At 45.3% G+C, this 26,564-nt stretch overlaps 1 protein-coding gene across 1 annotated transcript in view; it reads left to right on the top strand.

Moving 5' to 3' along the window:
- Window positions 1-24,513, top strand: part of LOC140557020 (transmembrane protein 132C-like) — a 31,717-nt gene extending 7,204 nt beyond the window's left edge. Inside the window, exons 2-5 of the mRNA XM_072681148.1 lie at window positions 5,458-5,666; window positions 16,719-16,992; window positions 18,881-19,072; window positions 22,860-24,513. Of these exons, the coding sequence (XP_072537249.1) occupies window positions 5,500-5,666; window positions 16,719-16,992; window positions 18,881-19,072; window positions 22,860-24,044 (1,818 nt within the window). The 5' untranslated portion in view covers window positions 5,458-5,499 and the 3' untranslated portion in view covers window positions 24,045-24,513. The remainder of the gene's footprint in view (window positions 1-5,457; window positions 5,667-16,718; window positions 16,993-18,880; window positions 19,073-22,859) is intronic.
- Window positions 24,514-26,564: the final 2,051 nt, after the last annotated feature.

Genomic DNA, 26,564 nt, shown 5'->3' with positions numbered 1-26,564 from the left:
CCCAGGTGGAATCTAATCTCCTGAGAAATGAAGACCCTGTATTTAGCCGGAACGGAACTAAGTGAAGGTGTCTCTCGGAGTTCAGTGTTCGGTGCTGTAGATGAGTGATGTGGCTTTCCTCTGCTTAAAGCTGATTAGGCTTTAGTATGTGCAGTTATTACAGGCCCACAGAGAGTACGTTGATCACTGGCTCTGAGAACATTTTGAAAAGGCTATGCGCTCATAAACTTTTGACGGGCCGATTAGGGTTCCAAAAAGCTTCCGCTGAAAAACTCTCTCTAGTCATCTGTTTCTCAGATGGGCGTTTGATTAGCTCTGTCTGACAGGTAGTTCATTTTCAAGACTTAATGTGGACGTGTGGAGTTGCAGAGAGGAGGATTGCATTTTCCCCCCGACTAACAGCAGTGATTAATAATGACATCTACGAGAATGTGTGTGTGTGTGTGTGTGTGTGTGTGTGAGAGAGAGAGAGAGAGAGAGAGAGAGAGAGAGAGAGAGAGATTGCTCTGCCTCCACGGTTGCACTTGTATTAATGATTAGAGAGAGATTTAATACCTGGCAACAGCCACAGAAAGAGGAGAGGAGACATTAGAAGAGACGGGAGGAGCTGGAAGAAGAGCAGAGAAAAGAACTTAACAGAAAAGAGGAAAAAAGAAGAGAAGAAAATATCAGAGAACAGAAGAGGAGAAGATCAGAGAACAGAAGAAAAGAAGGTCAGAGAACAGAAGAGCAGAAGATCAGAGAATAAAGGAGAAGATCAGAAAAACAGAAGAGGAGAAGATCAGAGAACAGAAGAGGAGAAGATCAGAAAATAAAGGAGAAGATCAGAGAACAGAATAGAAAATCAGAGAACAGAAGAGGAGAAGATCAGAGAACAGAATAGAAAATCAGAGAACAGAAGAGGAGAAGATCAGAGAACAGAAGAAAAGAAGGTCAGAGAACAGAAGAGCAGAAGATCAGAGAATAAAGGAGAAGATCAGAAAAACAGAAGAGGAGAAGATCAGAGAACAGAAGAGGAGAAGATCAGAAAATAAAGGAGAAGATCAGAGAACAGAATAGAAAATCAGAGAACAGAAGAGGAGAAGATCAGAGAACAGAATAGAAAATCAGAGAACAGAAGAGGAGAAGATCAGATAACAGAAGAGGAGAAGATCAGAGAATAAAGGAGAAGATCAGAGAACAGAAGAGGAGAAGATCAAAGAACAGAATAGAAAATCAGAGAACAGAAGAGGAGAAGATCAGAGAACAGAAGAGCAGAAGATCAGAGAATAAAGGAGAAGATCAGAGAACAGAAGAGGAGAAGATCAGAGAACAGAATAGAAAATCAGAGAACCGAAGAGGAGAAGATCAGAGAACAGAAGAGGAGAAGATCAGAGAACAGAATAGAAAATCAGGGAACAGAAGAGGAGAAGATCAGAGAACAGAAGAGGAGAAGATCAGAGAATAAAGGAGAAGATCAGAGAACAGAATAGAAAATCAGAGAACAGAAGAGGAGAAGATCAGGGAACAGAAAAGGAGAAGATCAGAGAACAGAAGAGGAGAAGATCAGAGAACCGAAGAGGAGAAGATCAGAGAATAAAGGAGAAGATCAGAGAACCGAAGAGGAGAAGATCAGAGAATAAAGGAGAAGATCAGAGAACAGAAGAGGAGAAGATCAGAGAATAAAGGAGAAGATCAGAGAACCGAAGAGGAGAAGATCAGAGAGCAGAGGAGGAGAAGATCAGAGAACAGAAGAGGAGAAGATCAGAGAACAGAAGAGGAGAAGATCAGAGAAAAGAGGTGAAGATCAAATAACAGAAGAGGAGAAGATCAGAGAACAGAAGATCAGAGAACAGAAGATCAGAGAACGAGAGAGAAGATTGGAGAACAGAAGAGAAGATTGGAGAACAGAAGAGGAGATCAGAGAATAGAAGAGAAGATTGGAGAATAGAAGAGGAGAAGATCAGAGAATAGAAGAGAAGATTGGAGAACAGAAGAGGAGAAGATCAGAGAATAGAAGAGAGTTACATATGTGTATGCACATGTTACACACTTAAGCCCTCGGCCCTCTCTCTCTCTCTCTCTCTCTCTCTCTCGTCTGTGTGTCAGCAGTAAGAGCTGTGAAGTGCTGTAGAGAGGCTAAAGGCTATAAACACTCCATCAGCTCTCCACTCTGCTCCACTCTGCTCCACTCCGCTCCACTCTGCTCCACTCCGCTCTGCTCTGCTCTGCTCTGTGTCGGTGAGCTGTTAGACCGTTAGACTGCAGTTAAATGAGGCTCCTCACTCAGCTCCTCTAGCTCCCACTGTGAGTGCAGAGCCAGCAATCACTGATACACCACCACCTACACCACCTTCAGCAATCATCACCACCTTCAACACCACCTTGAACAACCCCCCACTTCATGGTGGAGAGTGAGAGAAAGAGAGAGATCTAGAGAGTGAGATGGAGATCTGTCCAAAAGTATGTGGACACCTGCTCCTCCAACATATCTTCTAAAATCAAAGGTATTAGCCAGTGGTCTACCCCCACTATCCTGCAGTATCAACTTTTACTTTTACACTAGATGTTGGAACATAGCTGTGAGGAGGATTTGACTGCATCCTGCCTCGTGAGAACATCAATGAGATACTGATCCTGAAAGATGGGCTCTGCCTCTCCAACTCATCTCAAATGTGTTGGATGGAGCTCCACCATCACCCCAGAGAACCCCACAGGCTATTGCTTTATCCCCCCAGCCCAGACTCAGTGCACTGTGGAGATTACGTGCCACTGTGATCTGAAATTTCTTACAACTCTACCATGGTCATGGAATCAAACGTCGCCATGACTACAACACGAGGATAGCCACTTTTATGGACTGTCCAAACCCATCAGTGATCAGAGTTTTGAATGGAACGATGGGGAAATAGTCGAGAATCTGAACAATACACGTTTTCTTTAGGGACTATTTTGCCGTACAGCGGCCTTCAGCGTGTATCCCTCCACCATGACTTGGCTTTAAGGCCAAACTCTTCTGAGAACTCGAGTAGAACAGTGTCTCCGGCTTCAGGCCGTGTATTCATGACCATCTGGAGTAATAACTTCCTGTGAGGGAGCTTTTAGAGGTTCAGACGTGAACATTGGGAACAGTTCTGGCTCGCTAATTAACAGGATGGGAGTCTGTATACCTTTGGACATATTGAGTGTATGTATGAGTGTGGGGGTTCCTCCAAACTCTAATGACAGTCACACCTGCCCTGCGCAGATCACAGTGGGCTGGGCCCACTCGCTCCTACTGTCATTTCAGCAGTGTTATGTAATTCAGAGGGAAACACTGAGGCAGGAGAGGAAGCAGCATTTGTGGAGCAGATGGGTTTGGGGTCCAGCCTGTTAACCCTGCACAAAGCAGAGGAAACGGGCCTTCTGTCTGGCTCTGTGTGTGTGTGTGTGTGTGTGTGTGTGTGTGTGTGTGTGTATGTGTTTGCCTATCATTAGGCTTACATTCCTCTCCAGCAGACAGTTTGTGATGTGTCGGTTAGCCTTGAGCTTGAAGGAGATATTCGACACACATACACACACACACACACACACACACACACACACACACACATTGGGGGAGCACTGCTGTGATGATTTGAATGCATCATCACCCATCACTGGATGGAGCACCACCATCCATCATTCTAGAGAACACAGCTTTTCCCCTGTCCATAGCTCATTGCGGGGGGCTTCATAGCTTCATACCCCTCTACTAGCCCACGCCTGGCATTAGGCAGTATAGAGCCAATAGGTTCGTGTTTACTGTATCTGCTCCAGAGAGTCCTATTCTATTGGCAAGACGTCTCTACAGGGACTAGACAAGCTGTGTGTGTGCGCATTTGTATGTCTGTGTCAGCAGCAATGGGATGCATTCATTAGAAGTGGTGTCCACAAACATTTGGACATATAGTGTAATATGGCCCAAATTCAAAACTAGACATCTCCGCCCCCCAATTAATGCTCTGCATTCATGTAGGCTGTGTCCCAATAGTGCACCAACACAGAAGTGCACTCATTAGAGAGGTAGGTGTGGAGATTAGGGAGGTGGAGCTGTATGTGAATACAGTCGATTGAGGATTTTCCACACACACACACACACACACACACACACATGCTTTTCATGATCTTGGCGCAGCCTCCATTCCTGTCCTTTTGTCGGGGTGTTTGTAGAGGTGAACATGCATCGGCTCCAGCGAGGCTTTCATGTGTGTGTTCAAAGACAAAGAAAAGTCTGGGGAAAGAGAGAGAGAGAGAGAGAGAGAGAGAGACAGTGGGGTGGTGACCTGCTGTAGGTCAGGCCTCCCCATCTAAACTCAGGCCTCCAGTACGTCAGACCTGTAGAACACACTGCGGCGCAGAGGGCCGTAACACAGCCTGTTCAGCGCTGATGTTCTACAGATGTGTGTTAATTTACCTCCACTGAGACGGACCAGCTGGAAGTTCTTGACCAATGACCAGATTTCTGTGTTCAGGAGATATTGATTCTCACAGCTGTCTGAAAGCCAAATGTGCCAAAGGTTGCCTGAGATATTTTTTATGAGTTGATATTTTAAAGGGTTGGAAATTCGATTAGAGAACAGGGCAAGGGACATGGAAGTGAAAGAAATAAAATCACTTAAAAATAAATACATAAATAAATAAATAATACCATTCATAGATAAATAAATCAGTAAATAAATAAATGCACGAGAACAAGAGAATAAAGTCTCTTTTTTTAACTAAAGAAAAGTCCATAGATAATTTACATCAATTAGGGAATATATATATATATATATATATATATATATATATATATATATATATATATATATATAATTTTTTTATAGTAAATAATATATATATATAAATGTACATTTTTAGACAGTCAATATTTAATTGTTTTTATATATATATATATATATATATATATATATATATATATATATATATATATATATATGTATGTGTGAATATAAACAATTAAATACTGAGTCTCTAAAAATGAAAATTAAATAATAAATTAAATATATATCACATATTGTCCCTAACTGATATTACCCACACACGTGTTATGAGAATCACTCAACTGTACACCTACAACACGCACCCACTCCAGTCAGCCAATCCATTAATACCACCTACCTAATATTGAGTAGGTCCTGGTTTGTGCCGCCACCAAAAATCTGACCATTTCAGAGGTCCACAAGACCTTACCTTAGATTCGTATGCTTGTCCATTTTTTCTGCTGCCACACCTTCGTCACCTTCATCACCTTCAATAATTGACTGATCACTCTAATATATCCACCCTGGACCGGAGCCGCTGTAGATGTTTATTTTCTTTTAACTGTACTATTAGTATCGGTACTAATGTTATGGCTTTTATAAATGGTCAACAGTTGTTGGTTCAGTGTGGGTGGGGCTAATAAACTGGCAGCTCAGTGTATATAATATGCTCATCCCCCTCCCTGCCCCTCAGGTCTCAGACCGGTGTGATTACGTGTACGTGAATGGGAAGGAGATGAAGGGCCGCCTGAAGATGATGGTGAACTTTACCTTCAGCAGCGTTCAGACACAGCTGGAGCTGAAGGTGTGGCTGCCCCGCCTGCCACTCCACATCGAGCTGTCCGACACAGAGCTCAGTCAGATAAAGGGTTGGAGGATCCCCGCCACGCCAAACATGCAGAGGTGAGCTAATGCTAATCCAACACTGACAACAAACACAAACACTCCTATACACTAGAATAGGAGACATCAGCCCATAAACACCCTCAATAAACACTCATATACACTAGAATAGGAGACATCAGCCCATAAACACCTCAATAAACACTCATATACACTAGAATAGGAAATATTAGTCCATAAACACCCTCAATAAACACTCCTATACACTAGAATAGGAGATATTAGTCCATACACACCTCAATTAACACTCATATACACTAGAATAGGAGATATTAGTCCATACACACCTCAATAAACACTCCTATACATTAGAATATGAGACATTAGTCCATAATCACCTCAATAAACACTCCTATACACTAGAATAGGAGATATTAGCCCATAAACACCTAAATAAACACTCTTATACACTAGAATAGGAGATATTAGTCCATAATCACCTCAATAAACACTCCTATACATTAGAATATGAGACATTAGTCCATACACACCTCAATAAACACTCCTATACACTAGAATAGGAGATATTAGCCCATAAACACCTAAATAAACACTCCTATACACTAGAATAGGAGATATTAGTCCATAAACACCTTAATAAACACTCCTATACACTAGAATAGGAGATATTAGCCCATAAACATCCTCATTTCTATACAGAGGGGAGAAATAGGTCTCTCAGTTAAGGAAGTGAGAAGCAGCAGTGGGCTGTAATGTCTGATAGGGTTAAAGAAAGAACAGTCAGTATTTTTTAAACTAGAAACCTATAGTTATTTCTCCCCATGGTCTGGAGTGTGTGTGAGCGAGAGAGCGAGAGAGAGAGAGGAAATGTTGTAGCTGGATTGCAAAGCCAAATTCCTGCAGTCTGAGTGAAACTCGGAGGGGCAGAATAAAGAGTAGCTGAGGGAGGCTGGAGGATAACGCGTGTCTGAGCCACTAGAGTGGACAGAGACATGGCAGGCTTCATGTCGAGCTCCTTTCTGCTGAGGTTCTTCTACAGGTGCACTCATGGCAGACAGGGAGAGGTCTGCAGGCCTTCGAATAAGCCTCATCAGCACTTAGGAAAGCTTTTTCCTGTAGGCTAAATACGTGTAGCTAAACTGCTGTCGGCTGAATGGGTGGGGCTAAACTGCTGTAGGCTGAATGGGTGGGGCTAAACTGCTGTAGGTTGAATGGGCGGGGCTAACTGCTGTAGGCTGAATGGGTGGGGCTAAACTGCTGTAGACTGAATAGGTGGACTAAACTCCTGTAGGCTGAATAGGTGGGCTAAACTCCTGTAGGCTGAATGGGCGGGGCTACGATGAATAAAAAAAAAATCAGTTCCAGCCTACTTTTTTTTCTAAGAGTGTATGTACACAATGTGTCCAAATGTTTGTGGACGCCCCTTGTAATGAATGCATTCAGCCACTTTAAGTTGCACTTATATTAAGGCACATACACAGCTTGTGGGGTTACACTGCTACCGACTAAATGGGAGGAGCTAATCTGCTGTATGTCGACTGGGTGGACTGCAAGGGTGGGCGCAATTGCTGTAGGTCGAAACTGCTATAGGTTAAGTGGATGGGGCTAAACTGCTGTAAAGAGAATGGGCGGGGCTAAACTGTCATGGGCTAAATGTGTGGGGCTTAACCGCTCTGAGCTGAATGGGAGGGGCTTAACCGCTTATGAACAAATAAACGAGGCTTACTGCAGTAGGCTGAATGGACAGGGATAACCCATAATCCCATTGCCAATTGGGTGGGGCCATAAACCAAATGGGCGGGGCTAAGATGAATTAGCTTTAATGGATCAGTGAATGTGTGAATGTGTTAGCTTACTGTACATGGACTCTATAGCATCATGTAATCCATCACAGCTGAAGCCACGTCAACACAGATTAGAGAAACGTGGCAGAGCGGAGTCGGTTATTTGAGCGCTGAGTGAAACACTGTTGTGTAATTGCTCATTACTTCGCTTATTCGTCGACGTGCTGCTTAAGGCAATTACCTCCTAATGAGATCACACTGCTGACACATAGGAGTCTTTATTTGCTTCCCCAATCTCTCCAATCTTCAGTCTTAAAAAAACACTTCCTGCTGGGTACACAACCGCACGTATTCTCCCACAGCGTTGGGAGGTAATGGAATATCAGAGCGGCGCTCTAATGAGAACGCCGGAATGAGGGCTGATTAGAAACAGCTGGAATTGTCTGACCCCTCAGAGCCGTGTCAGTTTTATTAACTTCCGGCCTGTAAAACCAGTCTCAGCCTGCCTCCGAGCGGTGGGCGGCTGGCCGTCCTGGTGGATTGACCGGTCTCTAATGAGGAGTTTGACGATAGTGTCCCTGACAGCCTCAATCTCACACACTAGCGTGGTGCTAACAAGATGGCCGCCTGATGCAATCACGTTCAGGTCCTGCGAAAGCGAACCCGACGTCTGCTCTCATGTAGCCCGTCTGGTGGCAATAGCGCTTATTGCTGTGGCAACACCTTCAGACCAAATTTGTTGATGTTTTTTGGGTAGATGCTCTACAGCGGAGGAACACGAGCTGTATGCTAGCATGTTAGCATTTTGAGCCTTGCGACATGCGCCGATCAGAAATGAAACCTTGTGAAATAATCTGATAACTAAATCAGTCAAGCCATGACGAGGTGATACGTCCTGTAGAGCGTCCATTCGAGCCTCAAAGCTGAAGCGTTAGCATTAACTAGAAAACAGCCACTTAGTTAGCCTAGTTAAAGTAGCCTTAAGCAGTAGTTCGTCTGTAGCTAGCAACAATACGGGACTTTTATTTTGTATTGTAGCCTTTTTTTATCGGATAAAAGGATTGTAAATGTTAGCATGGATACATACGTAAAGTTTACTCAGAGTTTGCTAAGAAACAGCTATCGCCAAAGGTTACGTCCTGCGTTGTGGTTCTTTTCAGCTTCATCAGTCCACCGGACGTCTTTTCCGAAATACGTTTTATAAAATAATAATTATCTAAAATTTTATCTTTAATTACCCAACCCCCTCGTTAGTACTCTCCCCATCCCAAGTAATGCTCCCAACCCCGGAAGGTGGAGGACTGACACATGACTGGTGCAACCAGCCACCGCCTCTTTTCCAGCTGCCGCTTATGCAAGATCACCGGGCATCCAGCCAACCACCGCTCTCGGGGGAACCACCCGGGGAGCCAACCGACCAACTGAGCTCCTATTCCCAGCTCTGATGGATCGTTGCCGACGCTGGAGTGATGTGGGGAGAGAGGAAGAGCCATCTGCCCACCCGGAGAGAGCAAGGCTTACTGTGCTCTCTCAGGCTCCGGCTGCTGATGGCAGGCAGCATGACCTGGGATTCGAACCAGCGGCGATCCTCGGAGTTCCTCCTCAGAAGTGGGGAACGTTAAATACGGATATGGATGGACACTCCTGTCCGTACTCTGCGGTCATCTTGCCTGTATTTTTGTGCACATTCTTGACCCCTCCTGTTAATTGCCATTTCTTAATTACGTTAATTAATTACCTTAATTACGTTCAAACTGAGGGAACGGCTCCCTGGGCGTTGATTCAGAGTTCAGCTCGGCAGCTGCTTAGAGGAGCCAGGCCATGGCTGCTGATTGTTGGGACGAGATTTGAGGAGTCCAAAGTTTTTTTTTTTTTATAAAGCTTTGAAATTAATTTGCATCACCTGACCTTTCCTAACGATGACTGTGAACAAGCCAAAGCCCTAACGAGCTAATTAAGATGTGAGACCTTGGTAAAGGTTATCTGAGAGCTCAAATCTCTTGGGGTGCCACAACTTTTTTTTTTCCTAAGAGTGTATGTACACAATGTGTCCAAATGTTTGTGGACGCCCCTTGTAATGAATGCATTCAGCCACTTTAAGTTGCAGTTATTGCACTGTGTATATTAAGGCACATACACAGCTTGTCTAGTCCCTGTAGAGATAATTGCCGATAGAATAGGTGGGATTACACTGCTACCGACTAAATGGGAGGAGCTAATCTGCTGTATGTCGACTGGGTGGTCTGAAAGGGTGGGCTCAATTGCTGTAGGTCGAAACTGCTATGGGTTAAGTGGATTGGGCTAAACTGCTGTAAGATGAATGGGCGGGGCTAAACTGTCATGGGCTAAATGAGTGGGGCTTAACCGCTCTGAGCTGAATGGGAGGGGCTTAACCGCTTATGACCAAATAAATGGGGCTAAAGTGCTCATTGCCGAATGGGTGGGACCATAAACTAAATGGGTGGGGCTAAGCTTGTCTAGCCCCTGTAGAGGAGTATTGCCGATAGAATAGGACTCTCTGAAGCAGATAGACCAGATGAACCTATTGGCACCATGCTGCCTAGAGGGCGCTGAGCTGTGGAGCAGTGGAACCGTGTTCTCTGGGATGATGGTGGGGATCGTGCAACATCCAGGCCTCACTCCTGCTTTTTTATCGCTGAATGCAATAAAATCCTCACAGCAATGCTCGAAAATCTTGACAGCGACAGTTACTCCAACAAAATCAGGATAAACTCTTTTTCAGTGCCTTGATTTCGGGCGAAATCATGAATGAGCGCGTCCCAAAACTTTTGCCCATTTAGTGTAGCCTAGTTTTGTGTGCAGTGACGTTGATGAGTTGTAAGTGACAGTTCTTTCATTCCTCAGCAACACCTTTTGTAACACATCTGCTGATGCTGCTTGACTCGGCTCTGCATCCACCGAACCCGTGTTTTGCTCTCGCTCACCTCCCTCTCATGTGGGTGTAAAGCTATCGTCGCTGGGAGACACCTGTTATAATGTGTTTGTGGTGTGAAGTTTAACAGTGACAGTTCGGTGAAAGCCCTTTTTCACTGCCCACATAACGAACGGAGCTTCATTTTTCCGCAGTTTCTGACAGCGCACGCTGCTCGCTAACAAAGGAAGTAATTAATTTTGTTTTGGCAGGCTGTTTGAGTCCAGGCTGTGTCTACAACTCAGCACGGATTCCACTTTGCCCACCACTTTCTGACTACTATTATTTGCCGTCATCAGCAGATCACAGCTAATTAGCCTGGGTTGGGTCCCTCGCACCTAGTGCCGCTAAGATTAGCTTTATCAGCAGCATGTGTTGCTTTAGCTCACACAGCGTTTTAAGACAACATCAGCTGCAAAAGCTCCTCTAACTGTGAATGTACTGAATACACTACATGGACAAAAGTATTGGGACACGCTCATTCATTGTTTCTTCTGAAATCAAGGCAATTAAAAAGGGGTTTATCCTCCTTTTGGGGGAGTAACTGTCTCTACTGTCCAGATTTTAGAGCATTACTGTGAGGATTTGATTGCAATCAATACAATCAGTACTTATCTGTGTCCATGTAGTCCATACCCATTAATACTTATATACTTTTACCCATATTACCCATGCATACCCACATCTATCCTTTCTCGTCCATACATTTACTCATTAATACCTATTCATTCCATCAGAACGTTTCTATATCCATCCATTACATACACTCATACCATCCATATCCAAACCTATCTTTCCCCATCTATACCTGTATCATCCATACCATCTTTAGCCATACAATCCATACTCATCAATACTTATCTATACCCATACAGTCTATACCCATACAGTCCATACCCATCAATACTTATCTATACCCAAACAGTCCATACCCATTAATACTTATCTATACCCAAACAGTCCATACCCATCAATACTTATCTATACCCAAACAGTCCATACCCATCAATACTTATCTATACCCATACAGTTCATACCCATCAATACTTATCAATACCCATACAGTCCATACCCATCAATACTTATCAATACCCATACAGTCCATACCCATCAATACTTATCTATACCCATACAGTTCATACCCATACAGTCCATACACATCAATACTTATCTATACCCATACAGTTCATACCCATACAGTTCATACCCATCAATACTTATCAATACCCATACAGTCCATACACATCAATACTTATCTATACCCATACAGTCTATACCCATACAGTCCATACCCATCAATACTTATCAATACCCATACAGTCCATACCCATCAATACTTATCAATACCCATACAGTCCATACCCATCAATACTTATCAATACCCATACAGTCTATACCCATCAATACTTATCAATACCCATACAGTCCATACCCATCAATACTTATCTATACCCATACAGTTCATACCCATACAGTTCATACCCATCAATACTTATCAATACCCATACAGTCCATACCCATCAATACTTATCAATACCCATACAGTCCATACCCATCAATACTTATCAATACCCATACAGTCCATACCCATCAATACTTATCTATACCCATACAGTTCATACCCATACAGTTCATACCCATCAATACTTATCAATACCCATACAGTCCATACCCATCAATACTTATCAATACCCATACAGTCCATACCCATCAATACTTATCTATACCCATACAGTTCATACCCATACAGTTCATACCCATCAATACTTATCAATACCCATACAGTCCATACCCATCAATACTTATCAATACCCATACAGTCCATACCCATCAATACTTATCAATACCCATACAGTCCATACCCATCAATACTTATCAATACCCATACAGTCCATACCCATCAATACTTATCTATACCCATACAGTTCATACCCATACAGTTCATACCCATCAATACATATCAATACCCATACAGTCCATACCCATCAATACTTATCAATACCCATACAGTCCATACCCATCAATACTTATCTATACCCATACAGTTCATACCCATACAGTTCATACCCATCAATACTTATCAATACCCATACAGTCCATACCCATCAATACTTATCAATACCCATACAGTCCATACCCATCAATACTTATCAATACCCATACAGTCCATACCCATCAATACTTATCTATACCCATACAGTTCATACCCATACAGTTCATACCCATCAATACTTATCAATACCCATACAGTCCATACCCATCAATACTTATCAATACCCATACAGTCCATACCCATCAATACTTATCTATACCCATACAGTTCATACCCATACAGTTCATACCCATGCATACCACCCATCTTTTCCCATCCATACCTTGAGTACTTTTCTACACCTGTCCACACCTTTCATACCCACCAATGCTTATCTATATACACACCATTCATACCCATCCAGTCCCCACCCATGCATACTTATAGATACTCTTGCCCATTGCCCTTCTGCCGTCTCTGTTGGTATGAATTGAGAGAAAACTATGAGTCAGGCGTAATTCATATAAAATTTGTGGTGCATCTGTTATCACTAACTGTAAACATGTCCTCCAAGCTTCAGCAGTTAATAGCTGCGCTGTACGGGCGCTGTTGTTATGTGGTTTGCATGTGTAATGAAGTGCAGAGCCACTGAATGAAGCATTTCCAAACACCACTCCTGTTTATTCTGTCCATATTTGACCTTCAGCACATCAGAGCCGAGCAGGCGGCTAAATGCCAGCGCGGTTCCTGAGAGAGAAACACACTCCAAGCCTGTAACCGGCATGACACAGGCATTAAACTGCCTCCAGACTGCAGCCAAATGTGGAAAATTCCCAGCGCTGAGCGCGAGAGAGGGTAAACGAGTGGCGCGATTGCTGGGAGATTGTGAGGCTTTTCTCTGTTCAGACTGGCGCAATTGATTAAGAACTGATTAGATTTGTGATTGCTTCAAACCCCAGTAGAGCTGGTTGGAACTGTGTGTGTGTGGAGTGGATTAATTAAACACACACACACACACACACACACACACACACACACACACACCTACTGTACTCTGTGGATGGTAAAAGAGGTCAGAAAGGGGGATGGCAGTGTTATTTCCCATAAACACTTCTGCTACAATATCAGTCCAATTATTCTGAAGAGCCGAAGCAAGCGCATCACGAATAGAGAAGCAGCCTAGCATGTTAGCATTAGCCTAACGATCCTAACTACAGGTTGAATGAGTGGGACTAAACTGCTGTAGGCTGAATGGGTGGGGCTACAGTGCTATAGGCTAAGTGGGTGGGGCTAAACTTATATAAACTGAATGGGTGGGGCTAAACTTATATAGGATGAATAAGAGAGGCTAAACTGCTGTAGGCTAAGTGGGTGGGGCTAAACTTATATAGGATCAATAACGATGTGACATCACAAGAATTCTGACTGTAAGACAGGCTGATTTGAGAGCTTAGCTTTTACAGTATTGCTGCCAAATCTCTGCAATTAAATGATTAATAAATGATCATTTAACATGTTATTATTAATAAAAATAAAGCGTTGATATGACAGTGCTGATGTACCGTACGGGCTGAAACTTTAACAATGCTTATTTTCCTTTATTCCAATAAAGAGAGGAAATGTGGTTTCCATGACAGGAGCGCTTAATAAAGTCGTAGGGAAAATTGTCCCGTCTGTGTCTGAATTCCTCGCGTCCTCTTTTCTCTCTCTCCAAACTGTCCTACTTACTTCCTGTCCTGTTTTATCCAAAGTTTGTGCTGGTATTCCAGGCTGATTTGCGATTCACTCACATACAGTAGACAGTTGTCTTTCTAGTGATTTTATGGGCTTTTTACTCTCTTTTTTTTCGCACAGCAGCAACTTTTCGCTTTTAAGACCGAGCCCCGCTCCCTTAAGGGCCGGCTTATGTGTAAATGACAGGCCGCGAAACCATTTGTGACTGAACTGGATTGTGGAACGACTCCCAGAGGCGCGTTATCTCTTTCACGTCAAATCTAAAGTTTTCCCCCCGCTGCGTGTTTTTCTTCAGAGGCGTTTTCTTCTGCTGGTTTTCTTCTCTGGCCCTCTGACACAAATCTCAGTGTCGGCTAACAATAATTCCTGACTCAGAAAGCCCGGCATTGTGTTCGGTGCAGCGCTGCGCTTCGCCTGCTGCTCAGCGTTCAGAGGCACCAGCGGCCTTATCTCGCCTGGTGTGATGCCAGGACAGGAAACAGAAGTGTCTCTCCTGCCCCGACGCCCCCCACCCCCCTTTCTCCCAGACGCTGTAGAACACGCTTAGCTAGCGCTTAGCTTTCTGCCTGAGTGCCACAGGGCCAATCCCAGTCCTCTGGACGCCAATCCGTGCCAGGGATTCACTGGGATAAAAAATGGGCCTAAGCTGGACATCAACTCTCCCTGTACTTCCCTGCAGTGTAATACACCCCCTCAGCAGACCCAAATAAAGGCCGTAATTAATGAGCTTGTAATTATTATTACCATCTCCAACAGAGCACTTTCACTCACAGGACACTCAGCAGGCTGCTTTACACATACGGGACTCAGTCAGTAAGGTGCCTTTTAATACATAAGCTTATTATAAAGTTGATTTTATGAGAGAAATGGCATCTCTTGCTCTTGGGCGCCCCCTACAGTCAGGAAGTGTAATTCCTGCTTTAAGCCACCACTAAAGAACCTGTGTTTTTATTTCTTTTGCATTTCTGGACAAGCTGAGAGATACAGATCCGGTACAGGAAGGAAAAAGAAGCCCGTGGGCCTGTGAGTCTGTGTAGTAATGCTATAAGATTTTACACAAATATGACTCGAGTTACGCAGCTTTTTGGGCATGGTTCCAATAGATCCATGTTTATCCATGTATCTGCACCAGAGAGTCCTATTCTATTGGCATTACTTCTCTACAGGGACTAGACAAGCTGTGTGTGTCTGTGTGGGTATCAGCAATGGGTGCAATTTGCTGGATTTTTGCAAAAGTAGCTGGATGCATTGTTTCTTAGAAGGGGCGTCCACAAACTTTTCTCCATCTCGCCTCATTCCGGTCAGTCCGTCTCGATCTCTGCTCATCGTTTGTGTTTGTGCCGCTGGAACACCCCCGCCCCAGTCCCCGCCACAACACACCCCATCATTAGCTCCTGGGCTCCTGAAGCAGGGCAATAATAAAAGCACCGAAATGAGCAGAGCACTGCGTCCCCGGGACCAGGACCGGGAAGCCCAGTCCGGAAGCGTCGGCTGAGGAAGGAGGAGTGGATGGAAGCCGAAGTCGTCTGATGTTATTTTGGGAGAACATGCTTTCAGTCCGTGCTTCTGCTGCATGGAGGAATGCTGACGGAGGCGGTGCCCTCCGGTGCACGCGGCCCTGTTTTCTGCTCGTGATCTGAGCTGGCTTTAGCCTTTAGCGCGCTAATGCTAAATTATTAGCTTAATTGCCCTTCTTTCATCGGATGTCATCGGAGTCTCATCAAAGCTAATACAGGCCGGCCTGCTGAGGATTGAGGATTTTTTAACCTGGTAAAACCTTCATTTCCCTGGGTGGTTTATCTATGTGTGTGTGTGTGTGTGTGTGTGTGTGTGTGTTTGTATGTTTGTATACATAACGCGTGTGCAAATGAAGGCACAGTTACTGTAGGAATGGAGAATAAAGAGACGAATAAATTAATAAATTAATGAATATTAAAATATGACAGTATGTCCATATGTTTGTGGACACCCCTTTTAAGTTGCACCTATTGCTGACACAGATGTGCAAATGCACACACACATACAGCTTGTCTAGTCCCTGTAGAGAAGAAGTACTGCCAATAAATTAAGACTCCCATGGAACATGAACCTATTGGCAACATGCCCAAAAATTCCATGCGTGGGCTAGAAAAGGGGTATGAAGCCCCCCAGCATTGAGAAGCTGTGGAGCAGTGGAAGAACTGTGTTCTCTAGAATGATGGTGGTGGTGGAGCTCCATTAAATACGTTTTCGGGATAAGGTGAGGGATGGGTTGGGGATGATGAGGTGGGGTGGGGATCATCCTCCAACATCCCGACCTCACTAACGCTCTTGTCGCTGAATGCAATCAAATCCTCACAGCAATGTTCCTCCTAAATCTAGTAGATTTTCATTCCCTGGACAGTAGAGACAGTTTCTCCAACAGAAGCAGGATCAGCTCTTTTTAATAGCTTTGATTCCAGAAGAAACAATGAATGAGCAGGTGTCCCAATACTTTTGTCTTTATAAGGTTGGTGCAGTTTTAGCTTACAACAGGAGATGCTAAGCTAATATCGCTAACAAACGCTTAGCATTTAGACTGTCACCAATCTCATCTCTGTAAACTCGACTACATTCCTTCTGCTTCTCAGGTCGGCTCGAGACAGCGAGGATGATGACGATGAAGAGCGGAGGGGGCGGAGTTGCACCCTGCAGTACCAGCGGACCATTGTGCGGGTGCTCACGCACTTCGTGGCCGAATCTGGAGACGCTCGGGGTCAGCTCATGTACCTGCTTGGCTCTGATTGGCAGGTGGACATCACTGGGCTGGTTTGGGACTTCCTGAAGGTGGAGGACCCTCGAATCGCACGGCTGCTGGACGGACGCCTTCTGGAGGGGATGGACACTGGCATGACCAGCATCCAGGTGTGTGTTTGCTGTGCTGTTTACACTTCTGAATATTCAGAAAGCCGACGTATTGATTGGCTATGATTTTAGCATACGAAATTTACATAATTAATGATGAGTGATGGGTGGGTGGAGCCTCTATAGACTTGAATTTCCAGTTTCCACCACTAGGGTGAAGGCAAACCCCTAAGCTGAGAACCCACCTGGAGAGAGAGAGAGTGAGAGAGGACAGTTATGCTCTCTGGGACCCCTGGACACTGACGGTTGGCTGTGGCATCACTAGGGGTTAAACCTGCAGCCTCACCATAACAGAGCCTGCGCTTAGACAGTTGCACCACTCACAAGCTCACAAGTATAAGACGTACATATATGTCCAAATGTTTGTGGACACCCCTTCTAATAAATGCATTCAGCTAAGTAGCACCCACTGCTGACACACAGCTTGTCTAGTCCCTGTAGAGAAGTACTGCCAAAAGAATAGGACTCTCTGGAGCAGATAGTAAACATTACCCTATTGGCACCAAGCCTAACCATGCCAAACGTGGGCTAGAGGGGTGTATATAAAGCCCCCCAGCATTGAGTTGTGGAGGTTTGAGATGGGGTGGTGGTCATTCATCCCACACACCCTGACCTCACTAAAGCTATTGTGGCTGAATGCAATCAAATCCTCACAAAATAAGCTCTTTTTAATACCCTAGAAATTCAGAAGAAACAATGATTGAGCATGTGTCCCAATACTTTTGTCCATTGAGTGTATGCTTAGTATGTAGAGGAGGGAAACATTCTATAAACAGAAGGATGCCCTAGAGCTTTGTCTGCGGGACCCTACAAAATGTTTTCCAGAAATCTTCACCACCGGTTTTATCTGACCGGCTGTAATTCGGAGCGGTCATTTCCGCTCATGTCCGCGCGTCGATTATGTGTCCGAACCCGTGAAGTGAATCAGTTAGAGTTAGATAAACTCAGCCTGGATTGATTTCTCGCCTGAAGCAGCTGCAGCTCTGCTCTGTCTGAGGTATGTCTGGAGAGTGAAGATATTCTGTACGGAAGCTGGACAGAGCTGGACGAGCGAGTGTGCAGGACACAGTCTGGTGGATTTGCTTCTTATTGAGATGAATCAGTAGATGCCTTCAAAGCATCTGGTTTGGAATGTGTTTCCATAATTGAAGACAGTCCTTGAGGGCAAACTGTGTGTGTATGTGTGTGTGTGTGTGTGTGTGTGTGTATGTGTATGTATCAGCCATAACATTAGTACCACCTAATAATAATGAGTAAGTCCGCCTTGTACGGCCACAACTGACCTGAGGCATGGACCTCACAAGACCTCTGAAGGTGTCCTGCTGTGGTCTCTGACGCCAAGACTAACATTAGCAGCAGATCCTTTAAGTCCTGTAAGTGAGTATCAATGAGTCTTGGGCACCCATGACCCCAGTTGGCCTTTCTTGGAGCACCTTACTAGGTAGGTACTGACCGGTACTGCATACCGGGACCTCCCCACAAGACCCGTCTGATGTTGTGGAGACCCAGCTTATGAGGTAGTGAGATCTTGTTGGTGAGCTAGTCTGAAGAACAGAGCTCGGTTCCTCCAGGTTTCTCCTGGACGCCCCCCAGTCCAGCCAGCACAGCGTGGAGGATGTGTTCAACTCCATCAGCAGCAGCAGCAGCAGCAGCAGCTCATGATTTACCATCATTAAGCCCTGATTTACCATCAAAGCAGGTGTTGATCTGAGGAGAACTCTAAATAACACTAGACTCCATGAGGAGAACTTTGGAGATGTTCTAATGATGAACACAGTGATGGAGAACCTCCACCACTTTCTGTAGGAGTGTTATTATTAGTGTTTATTCAGATATCAGTGATTTACTGAGTAGATCATTAAGATAAATGTGTTTGTGTTTGCTCCAGGTTCTGTCTCCTCTGTCGGACTCTATCCTGGCGGAGAGGACGGTGCGGGTGCTGGACGAGCGAGTGAGCATCACTGAGCTCGGCCTGCAGCTGGTCAGTGGCCTCACACTCAGCCTGCAGCTCAGCACGGGAAGCAACCGAGCCATCAGCGCCACGGCAACCACGCAGGAAGTGCTCAACAGTCCCAAACAGGTCAGCCTCCGCTGCCCTCCAGTCCCTATAAACACAGGCAAGCAGCAAAGCCACAGTTAGCATCCTGTCGTTTATAAAAATGGGCCAAAATACCGGCGAGATCCAGGCTTCACAGCGGCTTTCACTGCTGCTTTTAGCTTCTCAAAGGGTTCTTCAAGGGTTCTTTAGTACAGACTGTGGTTCTTTATAAAATTGTGACAACCCAAAGAACCATTTGAGTGCTTTAATGTTTTTTTTTGCCTGTTTAAAGGGTGGAATACAGGTAAGATCCAGGCTTTAGAGTGGCTTTTACTGCTGCGTTTAGCTTTAAAAGGTTCTTAAAGGGTTCTTCTAGGGTTCTTCAAGGGCTATTTAGTACAGACAGTGGTTCTTTATAGAACTATGACAACCCAAAGAACCATTGGTGTGCTTTAATGTTTTTCTTTTGCCTGTTTAAAGGGATTTTCTCATTGGTGGCATACCGGCGAGATCCAGGCTTTAGAGTGGTTTTCACTGCTGCTTTTAGCTTAAAAAGGTTCTTAAAGGGTTCTTTTAGGGTTCTATAAGGGTTCTAAATAGAACTATGACACCTCAAATGACCTTTTGGGTGCTTTAATGTTTTTCCTTTGCCTGTTTAAAGGGTTCTTCTCATTGGTGGTTTGTGCATAGAACCTTTAACAAGGGACATAGCATCAGATAAGGTTCCACTGTCCAGTCATTCATCAGGACATTTGGACACAATGTAAAAAAAAATTCCATATTATGTTATATTATGTTATTCCATATTATTATACTCCATATTATGTCACAAATGTAAAAACTGAACGAGATCCAGCATTTAGAGTGGCTTTTACTGCTGCATTTAGCTTTAAAAGGTTCTTCTAGGGTTTTCAAGGATTCTATAAGGGTTCTATAAGGGCTATTTAGTAAAAACAATAGTTCTAAATAGAACTATGACAACTTAAAGAACCATTGGTGTGCTTTAATGTTTTTCTTTTGCCTGTTTAAAGGGTTCTTCTCATTGGTGGAAAACCTTTTCGAGGTGTTTGGGCATAGAACCTTTAGCATAGTATTGAATAAGGTTCCACTGTCCAGTCCTTCATCAGAACATTTGGACACAATGTATAAAATAAAAAGCTCCACATTATGTCACAAATATAAAAACTGCTCTCGCTACACTTACAACACACTTAATTATACCAGTGAAACTGGAGCACTGGAGCACTGGAGCCCAGCCAGCCAGCCCCCCCCCCCCACTCAGGCCTATTACATATCGTGCGAGTGCACGAGCCACTGTTCCAACTGCTCACTTGTCACTAAGGTACGTAATACTTTCAATTCAGCATTGATTTCAGATTAAGCCAATTACTTTATAATTGGATACACTATAAAGTGCTTAAACCTCCCGGCGTGCGCCTTCCCGCGAGCCCTTTCACACGCTGGCAGTGTATCTGTGCGAAAGGCGCAGCGTTCCATTTATAAAGCTGACACCTTTTAGAAACCCTCGCGCTGATCCTTTCTTTCCTTGCCGGCCCATTTAGACGGCATTTTCTCTCCGTTTGCCATTTGTTCCGCGAGTGTGATATATACCCTTGGGTGTAAGGTAAGTATGGTTGCCCATGGTAACTGCTGTCATGCTTAATTAAGGTCTATTTAAGGGTTCGGGGGTGTGAGCGCAGATAGAAGGCAGCGCTACCTGGACGCAGTCTAATTATCATCCATTTGAGGGCCTTAATCGACACAACATGCCTCTATTTAGCACCAGCTCAGGGCTTTTACTCCTTTCCCTTTCACTCCAGATGTCTTCGGCTGAGTGTGAGTAAGAGAGTGTGTGTGTGTGTGTGTGTGGTCGCTGGAGTTTGTAGTAGTCTTTAACTGCACATTTTCAAAGCCAGCGTGACGGTTCCTTTTATTGGTTGCCTCGAAGCTGGAGGCCGAAAGCGTGTCCGAAAGTCGCCGCAGGATTCAAAAGGGACCATATGGGCCCAATATTCAGCTCATTCGTTCTGGCACCTGTTCATTAACACGCTTGACTGCAACTCTTACAGAAGCGCCTCCCTTATGGTCATTCAGATTCGCCCCTCGAATCAACACTTAAAGAAGACAGACAGTGCTTTGGGTCTTGTTGTGACTCTGAATCTGGGTTTAAAGCAAAGATTCAGCAAAAGATCGTGAGGACACCATCCCGTACGCCAGATGTAGTCATTTTGCTCAGGGCTTGCCGATAACAACCCTGTCATCAATAGCCCGGAGCTCTAACCGCTGAGACCTCTCTGAGACCCAGCTGCCAACAGGTACTAGCTTGACTGGGATTTGAACCAGCAACCCTCTAATCATGGTTGACAGTAGGGCCTTAGCCCACTGGACCACCCAGGGTCCCTAATAGGGCCTAATAAATCAGGCAGTGTTTAGTGGTTTCTGACACTGTCCCACTGATGAGACCCCATGGTCGGTACGGTCCCACCCACGTTCAGCTTAGAACGTGACCCAGCCAGCAGCTTTAATTCCACTGGAGGCTAGTCTTCCCACAACATCCAGCGCATCCTGCAAATTCTTCCAAACACGGTGACCCCTGCAATCGGAGTTAATCAACAATGTGCTAGTTTCTCATACACAGATCAGCCACAACATTAGCACCATCTGCCGAATATTGCGTTGTCCCCCTTGTGCCGCTACAATAGATCTGATCATTCGACCATCTCGCACACTAAATGTAGTCATTCAGCCAGGGCGTGTTTGGTGTATGAGGTTTTTAAAGGTACCGGAGCTAATGCAGCTAATAAGTAATGGAAGCTCATGTACACCATGAAGGCCTGCAGACTAGGGTCATTTCAAGTCCCTGTCAAGTCAAGTAAGCCAGCATTGTGAGTCAATTTGACTTGTGGGCTTGTGAGTATATCTTAACACCCCTAGTCTGCAGCGTCACCCTCTAAAAAAGCAAGTGGTCTTTGTCGCTGAAGAGACGGCACAAACCTCCAGCGGAGAAAATCTCCGATTGGAGAGTGAGATTTCCTCAGGCTGCATCTCCACAGCTCCTCTCTCTCTATCTCAGCGATTAGAGCGCTGTGGGGCTCTCCCTCCGGCTGTAGAGGGATTTGTAGTGCGTCGGTCCTGCAGTGTTGATATCTTAAGATGCTTGCATGTGGCAAATCCCTATTTGCATGGCCGCAGACATAATGGGAACGCCTTATTCCCTCCTTATCTTTTAATCGCGCTCCTCCTGCTCGCCGAACACAGCAGAGGCCAGGCTGATCTCCAGAGTGAGTTCGAGCTGATGGCGCTGGGGGCTTAGCCTCACATTAATCTAACATTAAGGAGCTGTGGTTGGTGTACGGGGGCCGCGGCGCAGCGCTGCGATGCGCAGTTGCGATGCACTACCACCCCGTAACGTCTGCTTATGACTATTCTGCTACTTCTGCTGGTAAATTCTTTTGCCCTAGCGAGTCAACGAACAGAGCTAGCACGGCTAATCATGAATGGAAGGTAGTATAAGCTATTTAGCTACATGTTAGGAGCTTTAAAGGAAGGAGGATTTGATTGCATTCAGCAACAATAGCGTTGGTGAGGTCAGAAGGATACAGAGGACACAGTTCTTCCACTGCTTCACAGCTCAATGCTGGGGGGCTTTATACCCCTCTACTAGCCCACACCTGGCATTAGGCAGCATTAGAGTCCTATTCTAAGAATCTGAGGGTTCCAGTTCCTACCTAGCCTCAGCTATTCCCTGAGGAATTGTGGGTCCTGGGACTCCACCACTCTAGGAGATGTTAGGTTCTCACGCTCTCCATGTTCTGTGTTTGCTCCATAGGAGGCACTAATCAGCGCTTGGCTGCAGTTCAGCGACGGCTCCATGGCCCCTCTGGACCTGTACAACTCGGACCACTTTGTCCTCACTGCGATCTCACTGGACGAGGAGGTGGTTTCCATTCGCCAGGACTCTGCTGGACGCTGGCCTGTCATCTCGGCGGAGTCGGAAGGTCAGGGTCTGCTGGTGAGGGTGGAGATGACGGTCTGCGAGGCGTGCCAGAAGTTCAAACGGCGAAGTGTCCTGGCGGCCGGAAACTGCAACATTCGCGTGAAGTTCGGCCACAGCGAGAGCTCCTCGAGACCTTCCGCTACGGACTACGGAGATGAGATGGAGAACCGGCCAGCAGACCGCCGGCAGAATCCAAACTTGCCGGACAGAACCGGAATGGATGGCCACTACTACGGAAGCTCCATCTCAGACACGGAGGATGGAGTGATGAGGAGAATCACCACCACGACCAAAACGGCCATCGTCAGGAAAGCCGGTGGAGATAAGCTCTCAGACGACGGGAGCCAGGCGATCGACTTCTCCGATTTTCCGGCTCAAGTGGACCTTCCCAGAGGGCGCAACGTGTTCGACGACGACCTGATCCAAACACCCCGAGGACTCACAGACCTGGAGATCGGGATGTATGCCTTGCTAGGCGTCTTCTGCTTGGCCATTCTGGTCTTCCTCATCAACTGCATCTCCTACACACTCAAGTATCGCCACAAGGAGCTGTCCATCGAGGGTCAGGAGAGCATGCATCACGCACACGACTGGGTCTGGCTCGGGAACGAGGCGGAACTTCTGGAAAGCCACGTGAGCCTGTCTCCACAGACCGACGAGCAAATCACCATCATGGACTCCAGCATAGGCGGGCTGGAGGAGGGCAGCCACCTTCTGAACGGAGGGTCTTTGCAGAAGAACGTCCAAGGTCAGGTCCACAGAGGAGCTGAAAGCACCACGGTCTGCACCGGAAAAGACAGCAAAGGGGATTCGCCCACTAGCAAGAGGAAACGGGTGAAGTTCACCACCTTCACCACCATTCCCGTGGACAGCTTTTGCGCAGCCACTGAGACGCTGGGGGTGGGGCCTAACGAGGACATAAAGTGGGTGTGTCAGGATGTCGAGCTAGGCGACTCCAAAGAACTGCGGAACTACATGGAGCGGCTAAACGACAGTGCTTTAAAGGAGGTGGCGTAGTCGACGCGGTGGCCGTGTGTGCCGACTGCAGAACTCACCCTTATGCCTTTTTACACACTAAAAAAAAAGAGTCCGAAAAGAGAAAAACAGGGAACAGTCACCGAATCACCCACAAACTCACCGGACCACAGACATCATCCCATACACAACACGAGACGGGCGGACTCTTGGGTCAAATCCGGCAAACGGACGTGCTGAGTGACATCAGAGGAGCTTTTAAGGGAAAACTATCATTAGAAAACTTTGTTTTTAAAACTTCTGTTCATTTCTACCCTTTATTCTTACGTTCCTTCTTCTCGATTCATTTTTAATGCGTTTATTTTAGCGCCTTTTGTAGTTCAAAAGAGAAAAGAACACCACAGTATTGCCAAGCTTGCCAATGCTCTGCACACATCTCCAGAAGCCTACAGAACAATATGCAGATGGTAGACCAAGGGGTGTAATGTTGATGCATACTCAACCATTGTAAATAAAGTGCACATAGAACTCTTTTGACAGATGGGGATGTGCCCGGAGTCTTATTATTTCTGTGCTTATACCAAGAGACATTGGTTCCACTAAAAGGACGAAAGTATTGGGACACCTGTAAATAAAAAAGGAAAAAAAGGATTTCTACTAGATTTGGGGGGGAGGATTTGCTTGACAGGAGCGTTAGTGAGGTCAGGATGTTGGAGGATGATGATCACCACCCAACCTCATTCCAAAAGTACTGGATGGAGAACATGGTTAGTTCTTCCACTGCTCCACAGCTCAATGCTGGGGGGCTTCGTTATACCCCTCTAGCCCACGCCTGGCGCTATTAGGCAGCATGGAGCCAGTAGGTCTATGTTTACTATCTGCTCCAGAGAGTCCTATTCTATAGTTGAATGTATTCTTCATTAGGGGTGTCCACAAACATTTGGACATGTGTGTATAGTGTGTATATTTACTCTGGCTTAGAGTTACTTACTTACTTATTAGTTACTTACTCCAAATTAATTATATAAACCCAACACTCCTCAACACCCAACAGTTCTCCAACCCAACACTCCTCAACACCCAACAGTTCTCCAACCCAACACTTCTCAAATCCCAACAGTTCTCCAACCCAACACTCCTCAACACCCAACAGTTCTCCAACTCAACACTCCTCAAAACCCAACAGTTCTCCAACCCAACACTCCTCACAACCCAACAGTTCTCCAACCCAACACTCCTCACAACCCAACAGTTCTCCAACCCAACACTCCTCAAAACCCAACAGTCCTTAAACCAACACCTCTTAAACCCAGTATTCCCCCAACCTGGCACTCCAAAAACCCTACCCACAACCCAACACTCCTTAAATCGTTGGTGTGGCACAACAGATAACCCCACTACCTGCTACTGAGCTACCACACCATGTGGGAGACTGAGGTTCGATTCCCGGTCTGGGTGACTATGCTGTGCTACACCAATAAGTCCTTGGGCAAGACTCCTAACACTACACTGACCCACTTCTGTAATACGAGTAACCTTGTAAGTTGCTCTAGATAAGAGCGTCAGCTAAATGCCGTAAATGTAAATCCAGTTACCTCAAACCCAGCACTCCTATTTTATAGTTGAATGTATTCTTCAGAAGGGGTGTCCACAAACTTTTGGACATGTGTGTATAGTATGTATATTTACTCTGGCTTGGAGTTACTTCCACATAAACACCTCAGACCAAACTCTCTTACTGCTTGACCTTGGGTTGTAGCACATGGTCTAAATTTGAGAAGCCCTAAGTCTAAAAGAACAGAATGTTCCTCTGGAACAGTTACTTCCCCCCTCTGCACTGGAATGGGTAACATGGCTGATTTCTGGGTGTGAAATATTCAGCTGAAATTCTGCCTCAGCACAATACCACAGTCCCGTTCCTCTGTGCTCCGTTCAAACCAAATTTTATTCCCCAAATCGTTGGTATGCGAAACTTCCACTGCCGGGAGCATCCGACTCAAGCTGTTTCCACTGAGATAGCAACTCTAGAAAAGCCTTCAAGACAGCGGCGCTGTAATTTAATAATTTGTGACCGGGATTCATTTTCATAATTAAAATTAAAAAAATAAAATAAAATAAAAAAGCTCTGCAAAACTAATCTGAATCAATTATAACTGCATACAACTGCATCGCGGCAATCGGTTCTTCGAGCCGGCGCGAGGCGAGAACCACCAAACGTGTTAAAACACAAATACCGTCAATATTCATTTTATCACCAGCATCAGTCTGCAGCTGGAGGAGGAGCGCTCCTGCAAGGGGAAGTGTGTTTGGATTGAATAATGGATCCGAGGACATGTTAATGTGACATTTTGCCCACAATCTCTCAAGCTGAATTATCGTAATCTGTCAGTACACAAACGCCAATTATTCTCTAATTAACCTACAGCGGATATCCCTGGGAATAGCTTGACACGAGGGGGGGAGAGGTCATATTTTCTGCCTGCTATTGACTAATGGAAACATTCGTATCACTTTACAGCACTGAACTGCCTGAGAGCTCCGCGAGTGGAAAGAAATGGAAGG

The sequence above is a fragment of the Salminus brasiliensis genome, chromosome 6 (assembly GCF_030463535.1).
Source record: "Salminus brasiliensis chromosome 6, fSalBra1.hap2, whole genome shotgun sequence".
Classification (NCBI taxonomy): Eukaryota; Metazoa; Chordata; class Actinopteri; order Characiformes; family Bryconidae; genus Salminus; species Salminus brasiliensis.
This window is presented reverse-complemented; position numbering and strand designations above follow the sequence as displayed.